Source organism: Vitis riparia, chromosome 17 (genome assembly GCF_004353265.1).
Source record: "Vitis riparia cultivar Riparia Gloire de Montpellier isolate 1030 chromosome 17, EGFV_Vit.rip_1.0, whole genome shotgun sequence".
Lineage (NCBI taxonomy): Eukaryota > Viridiplantae > Streptophyta > Magnoliopsida > Vitales > Vitaceae > Vitis > Vitis riparia.
This window is the reverse complement of record NC_048447.1, coordinates 14,815,009-14,832,039: the sequence shown is the minus strand read 5'-3', so window position 1 is coordinate 14,832,039 and position 17,031 is coordinate 14,815,009. Positions and strand designations below refer to the sequence as shown.

Here is a 17,031-nt window from a genome sequence, read left to right as displayed (position 1 = left end):
TTGGGGCAACACTTGGAAAGGAAAAATTGTTTCATGGAATATGACATTCCGAGAAACAAGGATCTTATTGGTGTTTAGATCCATGAGTTTATAACCCTTAATATCATAAGGATATCCTAGGAAGATGCACTTTGTGGCTCGTGAATCAAATTTTTATCTATGACTAGTTAAAGTGGATGCAAACAAAGGCAGCCAAAAACTCTTAAATGAGAAAGGTTAGGTGTTTTGTTAAAAAACATTTCAAAAGGGGTTTTATTTTGAAGTAGAGGAGTGGGAATTCTATTGATTATGTGGGCAGCAGTAAGCACACAGTCACTCCAAAAAATTAATGGTAGATTTTCTTGAAACATTAAGGCTCTAACAGTGCTTAGTAGATGTTGATGTTTTCTCTCCACAACATCATTTTGTTGAGGAATTTCGACACAACTTCTCTGATGCAAAATACCATATTTATGATAGAATTTTGTTAAGAATTCTGGTCCATTATCAGACCTTATAGTTTTGACAGAAGAAGAAAATTGATTTGCTACCATTTTACAAAAAGTTTTGATTAAAGATAGCACTTCTGATTTAGCTTTAATCATGTATACCCAAGTACACCTTGTGAAGTCATCGACTATAGTTAAAAAATATTGAAAACCAGAATAAGAAGTAGTGCCAAAAGGACCCCATATATCACAATGGATCAAATCAAAACTTTTATTAGAATTACTATGTGATACAGAAAAAGGAAGCCTTTTTTGCTTTGCTAAAGGACATATGTCACAAACATTTGTATGATCAAGAGTGATAGCATAGTTAATCTGTTTGAGGGAATGGAATCTTGAATTAGATGCATGTCCTAATCTACAATGCCATATATCTAAGTGTTAGTGAATAGAGGACAAAGCAAGAGGAGCAGAATTAAACTTAAATGAATTGTAGGTTTTAACTTGTGATGAAGCTAGAATAATGGTAAAGTCCTTCTTTTTTTCAAGAGCAATCCCAATCATCTTCTCCATTGATTGGTCCTGTAAAAGGTAATGAGAAGCAGTAAAGGTAAGAGAAAGATTAGATTGTTTAGTGAGTTTGGAAGTGGATAATAGATTGAATGAAAAATGAGGAACACACAAGACATTATGTAAAAATAAGGAATCTGAGAGACATACAATACCAATGTGTGTGGTTGGAACTGTAGTAGCATTAGGAAGATTGATGGATGCATTAATTGGTTTAAGTGTAGAATGGTATAAAAGTGGTGTACAAATCATATGGTCTTTTGCACCTGTATCAAGAAGCCAATATGAAGTGGAATTTGGCTTAGAAGTAAGAGAATTACAAGAAAAAAAAATTGGTTTAAGTGTAGGTTGAACTTTACCAGAAAAGTGAGAGGTGATGACAAGGTTAATAGCTGGTTGGACATTATTCTGATTGGAAGAATTGGGTTGAACTGAATTTGCGAGCACCATTAGTTTATGAAATTCCTTTGGAATGAAATAAAACTTTTGTTGCTCATTGCTATTTTGATTAGGGACCTCTGGAGTAGTAATGGCTGCATGAGCAGAAACCATTTCTTTTTTCCTTTTGGTCCATTCCAGCCAAGGGGATAACCATGAAGTTGAAAACATTTGTCCACCGTGTGACCATTATAGCCACAATGAGTACAGTGTAGGGCATATTTCTTTGGTTTGTCCTTGAAAGATTGTGGTTGGTAATTCTGCTGATTGGATTGCTTTGCCATCAAAGCATGAGTCTCATTATATGTAGCAGAATTTGTGAGTTGCCTCTGACTTTCTTCTTGAAGCAATAGAGAAAAAACCTTGGACATGTTTGGTAATGGAACCATTAGCAGCAATTGGCTTCTGATAGAGGCATAAGAATCATTTAGCCCCACCAAGAATTTGAGTACATAATCAGATTGCTATCTGATTTGTAGAAAGTTGAAAAGTTCACAAGTGTATGTTGCCATCTTGCCACAAGTACATGTTGGAAATGGCCTATAGCTAATGTACTCGTCCCAAAGGGTCTTAAAGGTACTGAAATATTCAGTAACAGACAAAGCACCTTGACTGATGCAACTCAAAGATTTCTCAAGTTGGAAAACCCTTGATCCATCACTCTTAAGATATCTGACTTTAAGCTCATTCCAAATATCAATAGTAGATACCACAAACAGCAAGCTATTTCGTATTTCTTTTGAAATGGAATTCATCAACCAAGAAAGAACCACATTATTTGCCCTTAACCATGCTGTGTGTTTAACAAGCTGATTAGTAGAGGGAGAAATAATTGAACCATCTATAAATTGTACCTTGTTTTTTACTGTCAATGCAATGACTATCGAACGACTCCATGCAACATAGTTTTCTCCATTGAAGATTTCTTATATTAACAAAGCACCAGGATTGTCGCTTGGATGTAGGTAATACGGACTCGATGAGTCATCTGAAGGATTGATAGGAGATTGATTAAAAGAATTAGATGAAAAAGGATGCACATGAGAGGGATTGACAAGAGGAGAATCACCATAACTCATTTTCAAGAATTTATTCAAGAAAATGCAAGAAGATGGAAGACAATCAATGCCAGAATTCCAAAGCAAAATTTTGCAAGGCAGAAGTTGAGAAGAAATCGATCGATTTAGGTTGCGGAAGCTTTAGGGTTTGGCTCTGATACCATGTTGAGAATCAGAAGAATATGAAACTGATGAAAAACACCAAGAAATAGAAAACGCAAAAGAAAATGAATTGCAAAAACTAAAAACTTGAAAAACTACATCAGACTTGAGTCCTATTTATAATACATCAATGACACAATAACAGGGTAAAGAATAAACTGAAATAACAACTCTTCTAACTGACTCTTCTCATCTAACTTGCTTTCTATTTTAAGTTTTTTTTCTTTCCTTTTTAATTCCATGGTTTCAATATGAGATGTAACACTCCAACAATTATAATACGATTACACACAACCCAAACCGCTAAAATTTTTATCCCTTTTTATTCATAGTGGATGGTTGTGTCAAATTTACCATCCTTCTATGGATCTTCCTTTCACATGCGATTAACTAAAATGTTAACAACCTAATGTTATATTTAAATTCTATAAAGTTTGAAGGAGAGATATGGAGAGTAAAAATAGAAAGACAAAATTTGATATATTTTTTTAATTGTGCAATTTTTCACGTAAAAGCTTAAAAAAAAAAAAAACTTTTAGAATGCACTTTCTCATACCTAGTTGTTAAGAGAAATTCATAAATATAGCACATAGTTTTATCCTGAGCCTTACATAGTTTTATCCTGAGCCTTAGCTACATAGAAAATAATACAAATCTTTGTGCCATAGAGAAAATTTTTATGTTGAATTAATTAGCTTGATTGTAAATCTTGTATAAAGAACAAAGGAAATAAGTAGGATTGGCAATGGGATGGATTGGGGATGGATCACCCTCATCTCAACCATGTCCCGTTAATTCAAAATAATTCTCATCCCTGTCCATTTAAAAAATTAAATAGGACGGGGAGGGGTGGGTATGAGAAATTCTCATACCCGTCCCATCCCCGATTTAATGTTTTTTTTTTTTTTTTTGTTAAAAATTGCTTTTAAAATTTTTAATTATATTAAAATAGATATATTTTATAAATATATCTACATATTTTGGAAGCATTGATATGATCTCCCTATATCTTTTAGAGGCTCTCCTCTGTCATCTTGGTCTTCACCCACCAAAGATTTCTTCAGAGGGCCAACACTAGTCATGATACCTGTGTATCCGTTTGGTTTAGCCTCTAGACAACCTGCCTCTGATTAGATTAAAACAGGGGTACTTCTTTTTTAGGATTTTTTATATACATTAAAAACAATAATTTGTAAAATATAGTTATGGAGAAAATATTTTCAAAATTACCCGTAGTTTCAACCACATAAAAAGGAAATTTCCACATAATCTACCAATAATTTTTAGATTTTTAGGACATCCTCTGTTTGCCTGAAAAAAATTATCTCTTCAGAAAAGGATTTTTGTTTATAATTTCTTTTAAAGAAATTGTTTTTTAAAAGTTTTTAGAATTTGTTTATAATTTTTTTAAGAAATCATTTCGTGCGTCTATATATTCTCAAATGAAGTAGAGTCTTTTTTTTTTCCTACCTGGTTGGAAGAATGATATTTTTTAAAATATTTTCTTTATCATCATATTCTAAAAAGGGAAAATTTCCAAAAATCTAAATTAGGTGACAAAATAAAATTTTCTTCCATTTTAATTATATCTTCATCTTTAAATATTTTACATTTTTTATTTAATAAAATTAAAAATATTAATACATTTATACTTATCCTTATGATTAATTTGATAATATGAGAGATAAAAAAATTATTAATTTTTTTAATTATGTATAATTTTTTTATATTTTTTTTATTTAAATAAAATATAAATTACATTTTTAAGAAGTCATGTTTGGGTCATGGTTTGATCATAATTGAATCACTAGTCTCATCAACAAACCATGAACCAATAATTTTTTCAATTAAATAATTGATTTAATTTTGAAAATATTGAGTAAAAAGGATGCATGTTAAAAGTGATTTTATATTTCCTATGTAACGACTCGTTTTCAACAATGTAGATATTGTCCACTTTGAACCCAAAGGGGTTCTTGTAGTTTTAAAACGCGTCTACATGATTATGAGAAGTTCATACTTATACAAAAACTTGAAGTATGTGTGATAGTGATTTTAGAAAGTGTTTTAAAAATTTTTCCTTTAAGTATTAAAAATATTAAAAAAACTCCATTTAATAACTATTAAACGCATTCTTATATTAATAACTAAATTAGAACTTATCAACAAATTTTTCATAAAAGTTGTGATAGCAACTCAATTATGCATATAAAAGCACCCTCAAAGTTCATAAATAATGCACTCTTAGGTCATTATCGTATCCCAACGAATTTTTTGTTTGTCTCTTGCAATGAAAAGAAGAAAATAACAATTCAAAAGCCACACCAAAAAGAAATAAACGGAGTGATCATATCTCAATTGAAAAATACCATAATATATATGCTTATTAATTGAGATGCATGAATTCAAAAAATGTACCAAAAAAAAAATGATTTTGATGCATTTATTCTCCCATAGAAATGATGTAATGCCCCAAACCCAATTTAGGGGTAAAATCATAATTTAAAAATTATTAATTAATTAAAATAATTTAATAAGGGTAAAAAGGTCTTTTCCTATTTAAAACCCCTATATATAAATTATATCTTTCCTATATTCTCTATTCAGAAAACCCTTTGACACATAGATCAGAAAGATCAGAAAGTATAGGGTTGAAGGTTTGAAGGTTTAGGGTTTAAAGATCAATTTTTCAAGTAAAATTTTTAATCTTTAAATTAATATTTTATATTCGTTAATTAGTTTTAAACACTTTAGATATTTTTTGGAATATCTCAATTTTAATTAGAGTTCGTTTAATTAATTTCTAGTAAAAAAGATTAAAAATTTATGAACATAATTTGATTTATTAATGGAGATCAATAAATTTTGATTACTCAAATGAATAGATCTAGATAAAAAAAAATTATATAGTTTTGGATGTGAAAATTACATAAAATTGTGAGTATAGAGGTTAAAAGTTTTGACTTTAGAGAGGAAAAAAAAATAATGAAAGAAGCGTAGGAAGGATTTGACATGTTGAAAAAAAAAAAGAATTGCATGGGGTAATTGCTAAGTTTCGGTAGGAGATTTAAATAATAGTAATAATAGTTTAATGCAAATAAATATTCTTAAAAGATTTATTTTAGATAGGTTAGAAAAAATAAATAAATTATTGTTTAGGAAGTTGAAAATAATATTGGATGGTAATAATATTAATATGAGAAATTAATTAGGATCCCTAATACTAAATAAAATATTTTTTAAGATTGTCAAATATATATATATATATATATATATATATATATATATATATATATATATATATATATATATATATAGATAAATAATCAATAATCAATATTGTGTATGATATTATGTTAGGTGATGAGGAATTCTTCAGAGTTAAATACTTCAAGATTTTTGAGTGCTTTTTCAAAGTAAGGGAAATTAATGCAGATTTTTATAAAAGAAAATAATTTCTTTTTTATGTTGTATTTTGAAAAGTGTAAAAATATTATTTTTATCTTTTCGCATGGATCAAATATGTGTTTTGTATGGAAAGTATATTTGAGAATTTTCTTTGTTTATGAAAAGAGAAAAATTGAAGAGATATGATATTTTGTTTTATAAGTTTGAATTAATGAAATAAAGTGTTTGACTTTGGATTATATGGCCCTAGTCAACGGGTTATAATAGTTGACCTTATGACCCTAATCAACGAGTATAATAGTTGACCTTATGGCCCTAGTCAACGGGTTATAATAGTTGACCTTATGATCCTAATCAACGGGTTATAATAGTTGATATTATATAGCCCTAGTCAATGAGTTATAATAGTTGATCTTATGACCCTACTCAACTGGTTATAATTGTTGACATTTGGATTTGTTCACCTTAAATGTAACAAATTTGAAACTAGCCACTCATTTGTAAAGTCCCACCTTATTGAGCACCATTTGTTATTTGATAACCAGAGTAAAGATATTTTGAATACATTTGATTTGGTTTTGATGAAAAATTGTTTTGAAATGGATATGAGAAAGTTTGTTCGAAAGTTTGAATATATTAGTATTTCGAACTCAAAAGTTTTTTTATGAAAATAAGTATATGTTATATCTCCTATTTGCAAACATGATTGAAAATGTTTGATTCATGAAACTGCATTGATGTTCTTTATTGAGCTTTAAGCTCATACCCCTTTATTGATAATTTTTCAGGTACTCTCAGTTCGAGCGAGGAGTGATGGCTAAGCTGGGGAAATTTTTTTTTGTTAGGATTTTGGTTCAAACTTTATTTTGGACATTATTTAAATGTTAAATTTTATTTTTCATTTAAATTATTTGAATTTGAAGTTATTTGGACAATAACACTCTAGTTGATGTGTTAAGTCTTTTTTTTAAAAAGTTGATGTTCGGAGACATTAGAATTCTATTACTCTGAATAAGAATTTGGTAATGGGTAAATTTCTTTCCGGTAACAATACGAATGTTTGTGTCGTTTTCACTTTGAGCCTTTGAGCTAGAGGTGTGAAATGATCGTCATGCCCTTAGAGTGGGTTTTGGGACGTGACATAGAAATGCATGCCTAAGTGACTAAAACCACAATAACACACATTCATCAAGGTTATCCTACAAAAAATTCTTCCATATTGGTCTTATGTGATAACTTGCCTATCCTCCAACTATATCTATCAAGTTTACATACCTTCCAACAAATAGAGAAATGACATCTTGATCAAAATATTTATGTTAATGCATTAGACTGCTTAGTTTAAGTTGACAATTTTATTTCATTCATTGCAACTTAGAATCTTTCTAGATTATTGTGTCTTACTCTCCATTGAACAACAAACATACCCAAGGAAGAAAGGAAGATAAAAATGGTGTCCATAAGGTTTACTAGCTTTTTACTTGGACTTCTGCTCTTGTTGATAGCTGTAAGGGACACTACTGCAGATTCCCATCAAGGTATGCACCTTTCTTCATTCACTTATGTAGTTAATGAATTCAAAGGAAGGTTAGCTGATTGTTTCTTACCCTTTATTTTGTAGCTTTAAAGAAAATGCCGGTTGCGGAAGTAAATCCACCTCCGGCAACAGGGATGTCAATGACCCTCAATAAGGTAGTAGAATTATTACCTCATGATTGTTCTTACAATTGACTTAATTTGTTATGGATCCTAAAAGAAATTTTAAATGTTACCAGGAAATTTTTGGTAATGGTGTTCCTGCTGCTGAAGTTAAAAACACAAGGCTCGGAGGAAGGAAAATGATGTTAACGAGAGCCTTGGGGAAAGAAATGGTGGAAGGAGAAGGTGGATGTGCGGAAGCTTCACAAATTTCAGGTGCAGCCCATTTTGTTGGAAACTGTAATCATAAAAGGAGGGGAATGTTGAATGTAGAAGGTAAATTCAGTAATAGAAGTCCTCATCCTGCAGTGAAGGTCAAAATGGGTGGTTTTATAGTTTTCAATGCTGATTATCATGTGCCAAAAGCTCACCCACCTAAGAATAACTGAGGAACTGCAGTACTGAAGCCTTATTAAGATAGCTCTTTTCTTTCCTTCTTTCTTATTTCTTTTTTTTTTTTCCTTTAATTTTCTGTTCCTATAGATGTTCTAGAGGAAACAAGTGCGGAATATCATACTTGTATGTATGCAAATATGCAATAGAGGATTAATGTTAATGGAAATTTTCAATTATAAGGTGCCACTGGGTTCCATTTAATTTGTTTTGCATCTTTTTTTTCCATGCGATGCTTGCAAAGATGTATGATGCTTGGGCGTTTCCAATGATCCTGTGCATATCAAAAGAATTGGTAGTTGGAGCAAAGGATATAGGGATTGTGTTCAATTGAATACTTGATTGTTTGGGTGCAGGAAAGGGTATCTATGCTTCAAAGAAGCTACTTGGAACCTCAGAAGATAACATGATTTATCAGGTGTCCCTCCATGTTTCCCTACGTATTTTAGCTTCATACTCGGTGATTATTTGCTTTCTGATACCGGAGATTTTTGTCTTTCGAATTTTACCTAGAATCATGAAAGCATGTTACCAGCGAAGTCACTGATGAATTCTGAAAACCTGAGGACTTCTAGAAAGGAGCTTTTTTATGACCCAAATACCCAGCAATCTTGGAATTCCGAGTGTATTTCAACTAGTTATGTATTTTGGCTTCATACTCGGTGATTATTTGCTTTCTGATACCGGATATTTTTGTCTTTCGAATTTTATCTAGAATCATGAAAGCATGTTACCAGCGAAGTCACTGATGAATTCTGAAAACCTGAGGACTTCTAGAAAGGGACTTTTTTATGACCCAAATACCCAGCAATCTTGGAATTCCGAGTGTTTGGAATGTTCACCCAGGTCAAAGAAATCAATCAATCCCTCAAGAATCTAATAATCCTTTTGACCAACCTGTTTCCCAGAAGCTTCATGGGTCTGCTACTGAGATTGTTAAACTCGTCCATCAAGATTACCAGGGAGCCAGCGGCCCTCAGCACAAGCCTCCAATCAACAACGCAGACCCTTTGAGTCAAGAACATCTGATGCCATAGATCGGTTCCATTTCACAGATTTGTCTCTATGGGAAGAAAAGCAGTTCCCTTCCACAGCAATAAGTATCAGCTTTTCTGTTTCCAAAATGGACTCATGGTAAGTGTCCTCTAGTTTTCCCTAAGATGAACTTTGGAAATGTAGTTCTATATAAGTTCTATTAGCTCTTTATTTTATGCTGACTGTTTTCTAGTTAGTTCTTGGTACCAGGCATGCTTGAATGGGAGTGGTTGTGCTGTGTGCTGTGTTTTGAAAAGGTTTGCCAATTAAGGGAACAGATGTAACATGTAAAGACATGAACAATCAGCATATATAAGCCCCATTAATCGCCTCTATAAAAATTTGAAGGAAAGTGCTGTCTTCATTTTCTAGAGCACCTAGAGCACTACAGAAATTAAACATTGTTTCCAAAGGATCTGGCCGGTGCTGCAAACATGTGTATGTGCTGTATTCTCAACTTTTTCCAGCATTCTCAAGTGTAGTTTTCCCTAATACCAGAAAGAGTTGCAGTTAAAGGGCCGACAGTCCTAAAAAAATGGGATTACTAGGGATGATTTGTGTGTTAATTTGACAACTTCCTAATTTTAATACAAAGGACTGTTGTTTTGCTACGTTCTCTGAGAACCACATCAAACAGATAGTCATGGCTGTCTAATTAGCTGACAACCAATCATTGTGCGCTGCATAAATTCAGGTAAATGGCATGTACAGTGGGCTTGGTTTATGGTCCTAAGCCTTGTATAGCTGCATTCAGCCAAATTTGTATGGTCATATTACATGGATGATGAAGTGGAGTAGCTCTTGGATCATAAGTTTTTTACAAAAGCTTCAAATTTTTACTGGCCTAAATATTGATAGATATTTAAGTAGAGTATCCTTCTTGTGGTCCTTGGCTTTGTATTCAAGTAGAGACATGCATCTGATGCTTAAGATACAGCTTGGCTTCATTTAGTAAAGAGAATTGAAAAAGAGAATATATAGATCTCCACATCCTTTGACATTTAACTATATATCACAGTTGTGGCTATCATCTCTCTCTTTCATACCACTTTCAAGGGATGGTTAAGAATAAGGTGATTCTTTCCTCGCAGCAGGCCCCAGCGAACGTGAATTAGCGGCCTCCTTAAGTTGGTGCACAAAACCGTTCAAAGCCAAGTCGGAGCTTCCCCTGTTGACTGCCCTCATGGCTCGAACCCCCTCCGGTCTCGTTCCACTCACTGACTCGGCTAGTAATCGAGCCAAGTCGGTTGATCAGGAACGTTTCGAGTCTCCTCTGCGACTCGGATTCCTACTCTTAACTCATCCACCGACAACTTCGCATCGGTGAATTGGTCGCCACGTAATGGCCACGTCAGCATCACTACGCCCGCGGAGAGCCCTCCAGGGTGGAGTTCCAGCCGCAGTGAGTCAAGAATGAGCCGCAGCCGTAACGTTTTGACTCTTTTGCTCTTTTCTACGTCATGTCCTACGTCGTGTCTATTATGGATCTGGCTTGTGCCAGCTTCAGTGTGTAGTTGATTAAATTTCGCCATGGCCCATAGCTCCTGCCATGTTCATGTACCTTTACCAAAAATAAAGTACATTACATCGTGGAGGGATGCAAAGATGAAAAGAATGTCATCGTATCATACGAAAATATAAAAACATTAAATGAAATTTGTATGAAATAGAAAACGATCAAAACTCAAAAAATATGTTAAAAAACCTCTAAAGTAAGAAATAAAACCGTCATCCACATGTTGAAGTTGTTTTTTTTTTTTAAAGAAAATAATATATATCATTATTTTTTATTTGAAAATGTTTATTATTTTATTTATAATTTTATATTTTTATTTCTTTTATATTTGACTATTATATTATTATTTTATGGTTTAATAGAATTTAAAAAAAAAGATAGTAAATTTTTTTTATTAATTAAATTTATTTTTATTATTTTATTTTTAGATAAATTTTAAAGAAAATAAACTCTGATAAATATATTTGAAGGAAAAATCATAGTTACGTTTCTTATTTGTAAATGTCATTTGATAATAACTAGAGTCTCCATGTCTCTCTATGTGTACATCTACAAACAAGTATACTGCCTTAGAAATCCACCCATGACATCATTATGTGATATTCCACAAGATCTCCACGTCTCTCCAAAGCCAATGGTCATATAGCACATGTGTAGCTCCATGCCAAATGACCAACATGGTTGAGATCATTGTTTGAAAAATAGCAACTATTGGAGAAAGACTCACGCTAAGAAAGATGAACATGTTGCCCACTAAAGCGAGAAAGACTCACGCTACCCTCTCGCCGAGCATGTTGTCTGTTAAAGCGTGTCGTCGCCGAACATGTTGCCTGTTAAAACGTGTCGGGATTCGAACCTAGACCAAAAGGCTTGAGTACAAACTTGATTGACAATAGAGTAAGTTCTCATTTGTTAATATATGATGATAATAAATATGTTAAAGTTCATTATTAAAAAAAATTAATTATTTTATTTTAATTTTCATTTGATTAATTAATAAATATATAAAAACCATCATTATAATCTTCTTAACAAATATTTTTTAATATTATTTATATGATAATTAAATATTAAAAAGTTATATATGCATCATCAGTTATTTTATATTATTAAATACATTTGAATTAAGTAAATTATAGTTTAAATATTAAATGTATCATCATTTATCTCATTAATCATAATTTAAAAAATTACTATCACTTTATTTTTAAAATTTTTATATTTATCCTTTTAATTTTATTTAATTATGAATGTTTTTATTTTAAAATATTAAAAATATAAATTTATTCAAAAAAATACTAAAATAATAATAATTAAGTTGTAATATTTTATAAATTAAAATTAATTTGATTAGATAAATAGTAAATTATTAATATCGACATATTCTTACTTACTGATATTTTTCTTTTTAACCATACATATACCAATTACACTTAAAAAATAAATTTAATATGTGTATTTTATTTATTTTTATATTTTTTTGCAATTTCTCTAAATATTTTCATGAATTTTGAATCATTTTTGTCTTATCAATATTTTTATCAAAATGTCCACAGATATTTCTTCGATATTTTCGATATATCCATAAAATTTAAGTGCTTATATATTCATATTTACCGATATTTCAAATCTTAGTTGAGATAACAAGCAATAGTATAATCAAAGGCCTTAACCGACCAAATAATGATACATCTCAAAGGAAAAATACATTCCAAATGATTGAATACACCCATAATATGAGTATACCAAATTTGGTAGACCAAGCTTGGCTATTTGGAATTGGATGGATATATGTGTGTTTCAAATGCCTGAATACAAATACAAAAATAAGCAAGATGCACTAGTATAAAAGAAAGTAATTAATAATACAATCATGTAAGAAATAAATCTACTATGTCATAACTCTCGCGTGACCACATTATTTGAGTCATCTTTATACATTTAAAATAATCTTTTCAAGCCTAGAGGCAATGGAAATGTCTGATCAATACCCCTTGCTAAATCAAATGCATGAGGACATGAGTTTGTACATGAACATGTATATATTATGCTACCAAGGACAAAATCAAGGGGCTTACAATGTTCATTTGGTAATTACATTGTACTTTCCTATTGGTTCCCCTTACTATCTAATTGTTCACTTCTCTATGAATTACACTTGCATAAATGCATGCAAATCCATTGCTAAATCATAACATCGTGTGGAGGTTATCCTCAAATCTTAAAAGCATGATAACAAAATAATCAAAATTTAAAATGTACTCAGAATATTGAGTGTTTGAAATCAATCTTTTACTTCTTACATGTTATTATTTGAAATTAGTTTAGTTAAATCTCTATGTTTATGGTTACCTGAACCTTTTGACTAACTCATATATTTTACTATTTGAATCTATCTAACCATTCAGACTAATCAATAATTTTAATCTATAAATAGAAACTTACTTGCACTAATTATTTATTTATTTATGATCATTTATATTTATTGTAAATATAATACAACTATATATATCATTCTTACATTTCTACCCATATAATTTCATTTAATCTTAATATATAAAATTTTATGTGTTTAAATACCACTAATTATAACATTAACTAGGCAATATACTTAATAAAATAATTAAAATAACTAAATAAATTAAATTAAAAATAAACCAATAATAAATTGAGCTTATGTTTCTTGTATTTCAATTAATATTGTCAATCAAATAATTATAATAGTGAAATCAAACAAAACTCACATATACTTCAATAATCACTAATTTTTAAAACTAAAAGTGATTTCATTAAAAATTATTAAAATAAAATAATTAATTCATACTTAACAAATTTCAAACACAAAAATAAAAAATGTATATGAAAATAAATAAATAAAAGGAGTAACAGTTTGGGGAACCCATGTTGCAGTTGTAAAAAATTCTTATGTTATATTTGATTCCTAAAAAATGTTAAGGAAGAATTGAAATTGCTTATAAATTTATATATTTTAAAATTATTTAGTCCAAAAAAATTAAAATAAAATAATATAAAAAATAATTTATTAATTTTAAATTTATTATTTATTTTCCTACACTTTTTTTCTTTCCTTCTCCTACGCTTTATCCTTAGTCCTTACTTTCTTTACATCACATTTTCCATCAAAGTTTATGGAAATCAAACATAACCGTACTCTTTAGTGAAAATGGTCAAAAAGGTTTACTTGTTGTACAAGCTCCCAGCTTCTTTTTCTTAAATGTCATTCCCATACCCTCATTTAACACAATTTTTCCAAAATATAAATCCACGGTCTAAAGCCTGAGCTCTAAAGCTTTCCCACTAAAGCAATCCAACTGAAAACAAACGTAATGGATGACGTAATAATCCACGAGACATTCAACAAACACGAGGTGTGGTGTGGAGACCACTGAGCCTAAGAAAGAAGCTGGAAATAGACTCTGTGATACGTCTTCTCCAAGGTCAATCTAGCTATAAAAGCCTGGAACACCCCCAAATCTTTTTATCCTTCTTTTCCTTTCTATAAGGTCCTGAAGCTACGACCATGTTGACCACCGCCGCTGCTCACGTCCTCCTCTACCCTTTTTATAGTTCAGGCCATATCATCCCCATCCTCGACCTCGCCACTAAATTACTCAGCCGCGGCCTAGAAGTCACCGTTTTGGTTACACCCTCAAATCTCCCCTTACTCGATTCCCTCCTCTCCAAGTACCCTTCTTCTTTTCAAAGCCTGGTTCTTCCCCTACCGGAATCAGGTCTTGTGTCAGCCAACAATCTCCTGTTTAAGTTGCGGGCCATGATTGGATTATCTGATGACATCATCCAGTGGTTCCACTCCCACCCTAATCCGCCTGTGGCCATCGTATCTGATTTTTTCTTGGGTTGGACGCACAAAATTGCCTGCCAGCTGGGCGTGTCACATATTGTCTTCTCCCCATCCGGCGTCTTGGGTCTCTCTGTTGGTTATGCCGTGTGGCGCGACCGACCCAAGAATGATGAACCCGAGAACCACGATTTCATGGTTTCCTTTCCTAGCATTCCCAATTCCCCAAGTTACCCATGGTGGCAGATCTCTGTGCTGTATCGCAATCTTGAGGATGGAGACCCAGATAAGGAATTTTTCAGGAATGGCATGTTGGACAACATAGCGAGTTGGGGTCTGGTCGTCAACACGTTCACTGAGTTGGAACGAGTTTACATCGAGGCTATGAAGAAACTCATGGGTCACAACCGGGTCTGGGCAGTGGGTCCCTTACTGCCGGCACCTGAGGATGATAATGCAAAACGGGGTGGGTCCAGCGCGGTGCCATCTCATAAGGTGCTATCGTGGCTTGATCAGTGCGAAAATGATTCTGTTGTTTATATATGCTTTGGGAGTCGTACTAGTCTTCCAAATCAGCAAATGGTTGTGTTGGCTGCTGCGTTGGAGGCAAGCGGAGTCAATTTTATCTGGTGTGTGAGACAACAGGGAAAAGGGGACGTGGCAAGCGAAAGCGGCGTGATCCCAGAGGGGTTCGAAGATCGTGTGGGCAACAGAGGTTTTGTGATAAGGGGGTGGGCCCCGCAGGTGCAGATACTGAGGCACCGAGCCGTGGGTGCATTCTTGACTCACTGCGGCTGGAATTCCACCCTGGAGGGGCTGGCCGCCGGCTTGGTGATGCTGACGTGGCCAATGGGCGCTGACCAATACACCAATGCTAACTTGTTGGTTAATGAGGTAGGAGTAGGGATCCGAGTTGCTGAGGAGACTCGGAGAGTTCCCGATTCAACTGAGTTGGCTCGGATATTATCAGAGGCAGTGGATGGAAGCAGGCCGGAGAAGGTTCGAGCCATGGAACTACGCGACGCAGCCTTGAGCGCAGCCAATGGAGGCAGCTCTGATAGAGATTTAGACGACTTGGTGGAGCGACTCAAGGAGCTGAAATGTGAAAAGGGCACCAATGGACATGTGCAGGGGCATCCTATTTCTGGGTCCACCGTCCACTAGCGGAGTTTGATTCCAGTGAACTAGACTCAGCCAAATAATTTTAGATCCAGTTGTGGTGACGCCTTCTATTCCCAAGCGGCGTCCTAGATTATCTTATTTTTATAATATAGTTTCGGATCTCCTAATGTTATGTCGAGTGCAAACTGAAAGTCCAAACTTCTAGGATGTTGAAGGGGGTACTCTCATGACGCCCGCTAATTTGAATTTTTGGAAAAACAATTGTCAAAGTAAAGAGGTGATGAAAAGCAAGAACGACTGTGAAGGGTGAAAGACGGTTGGAAGGAAAGTTTTATCCTGGCCCCGCTCTTCTCCAAGCCTAGTGCCAGGCCCTCCATTTGCCTGTTATTCAACACCGCTTGGCTTCCGAAGCACGCGTAGACCACCGTGTTATCTCCGCACGTGTCCAGCCACGTCAGTATGTCGTCAGCCGAAACCGAACTGGGCCCGCCCCTATCCATTAGCCCAGATTTTTCTCCATCAAGAAAATGTAACGGCCCAACATCCCAAACTCTATCGTGGCCCAACTCATTCGCCAGATAATCCAAATACTCTCGTTCCAACTCAGTGAACGAGTTAATCACCAGCCCCCAACTCGCTATATTGCCCCGAAATATATCTTTGGTGAATTCTGAAAATGGCGCTCTTTCAATATATCTACGATATAAACCAGAGACTTGCCACCAGGCCAAAACCGGCGAATTTGGCATTTTTGAAAAGCAAATGGTAGCCTTTAGATTGGTGGGGTCTTCAATTTTTGGTAGGTCCCTCCACAAGCTATACATAGCGGACAGCGACATAGCGCCAGAGGGAGAGAACACGACGCGGTGAATGCCGAGCTCGCATGCAAGCTGCTGGGTCCATCCAAGGAACATATCGGAGATAATGGCCACCGGAGGAGAAGGGTGGGTTCTGAACCAATCGACGATAGGATTGTAGAGTTCGCCTAGGGTGATTAGCATAGCACCGAAGTACTTGCCCGACAGGTCTTTGGAGTTCTCCACGCCGGCGGGAATCGAAGGGTGCGGCGGAAAAGGCAAGACTAGGGTTCTGATGGATTGGTGTTTAGAGAGAAGAGGGTTAAGGAGAGAGAGGTTTTGTGGGGTGACGAGGACGGTGATGGATAACCCGCGGGTGGCGAGTTGATGGGTGAGGTCCAGGAGAGGTATCATGTGGCCTTGTGAAGGGAATGGAAACACCAGTACGTGAGCGCCGGCGCCAGAGTCGAGGGCGGTCATGGGATTCAGAAGTGTTAAGAAAATAAGGGGAAACCAAAGGAAATGTAAAGAAGAAGTAAGGATGAAGGAGGCAGAGGCTTAAGGACTGTCGAATAAGGAAGTGGAG

The 17,031-nt window shown here is 34.0% G+C and overlaps 3 protein-coding genes across 3 annotated transcripts in view; 2 read left to right on the top strand and 1 right to left on the bottom strand.

Moving 5' to 3' along the window:
• Window positions 1-15,982, top strand: part of LOC117904592 (UDP-glycosyltransferase 89B2-like) — a 23,413-nt gene extending 7,431 nt beyond the window's left edge. Inside the window, 1 exon segment of the mRNA XM_034817277.1 lies at window positions 15,746-15,982. The gene's annotated coding sequence lies outside the window, so the exon portion shown is untranslated.
• Window positions 14,209-15,869, top strand: LOC117904591 (UDP-glycosyltransferase 89B2-like). Its single transcript, XM_034817275.1, has one exon. It carries the CDS (start codon window positions 14,248-14,250, stop codon window positions 15,688-15,690), a length of 1,443 nt encoding a protein of 480 aa, XP_034673166.1. The 5' UTR covers window positions 14,209-14,247; the 3' UTR covers window positions 15,691-15,869.
• Window positions 15,885-17,031, bottom strand: LOC117904138 (UDP-glycosyltransferase 89B2-like). Its single transcript, XM_034816653.1, has one exon. The coding sequence runs from the start codon at window positions 16,923-16,925 to the stop codon at window positions 15,885-15,887; it is 1,041 nt and encodes a 346-aa protein (XP_034672544.1). The 5' UTR covers window positions 16,926-17,031.

Excerpts from the sequence above, each read along its gene's own strand:
- LOC117904591 (XM_034817275.1), top strand. The coding sequence starts at position 14,248 with ATGTTGACCACCGCCGCTGCTCACGTCCTCCTCTACCCTTTTTATAGT.
- LOC117904138 (XM_034816653.1), bottom strand. The coding sequence starts at position 16,925 with ATGACCGCCCTCGACTCTGGCGCCGGCGCTCACGTACTGGTGTTTCCA.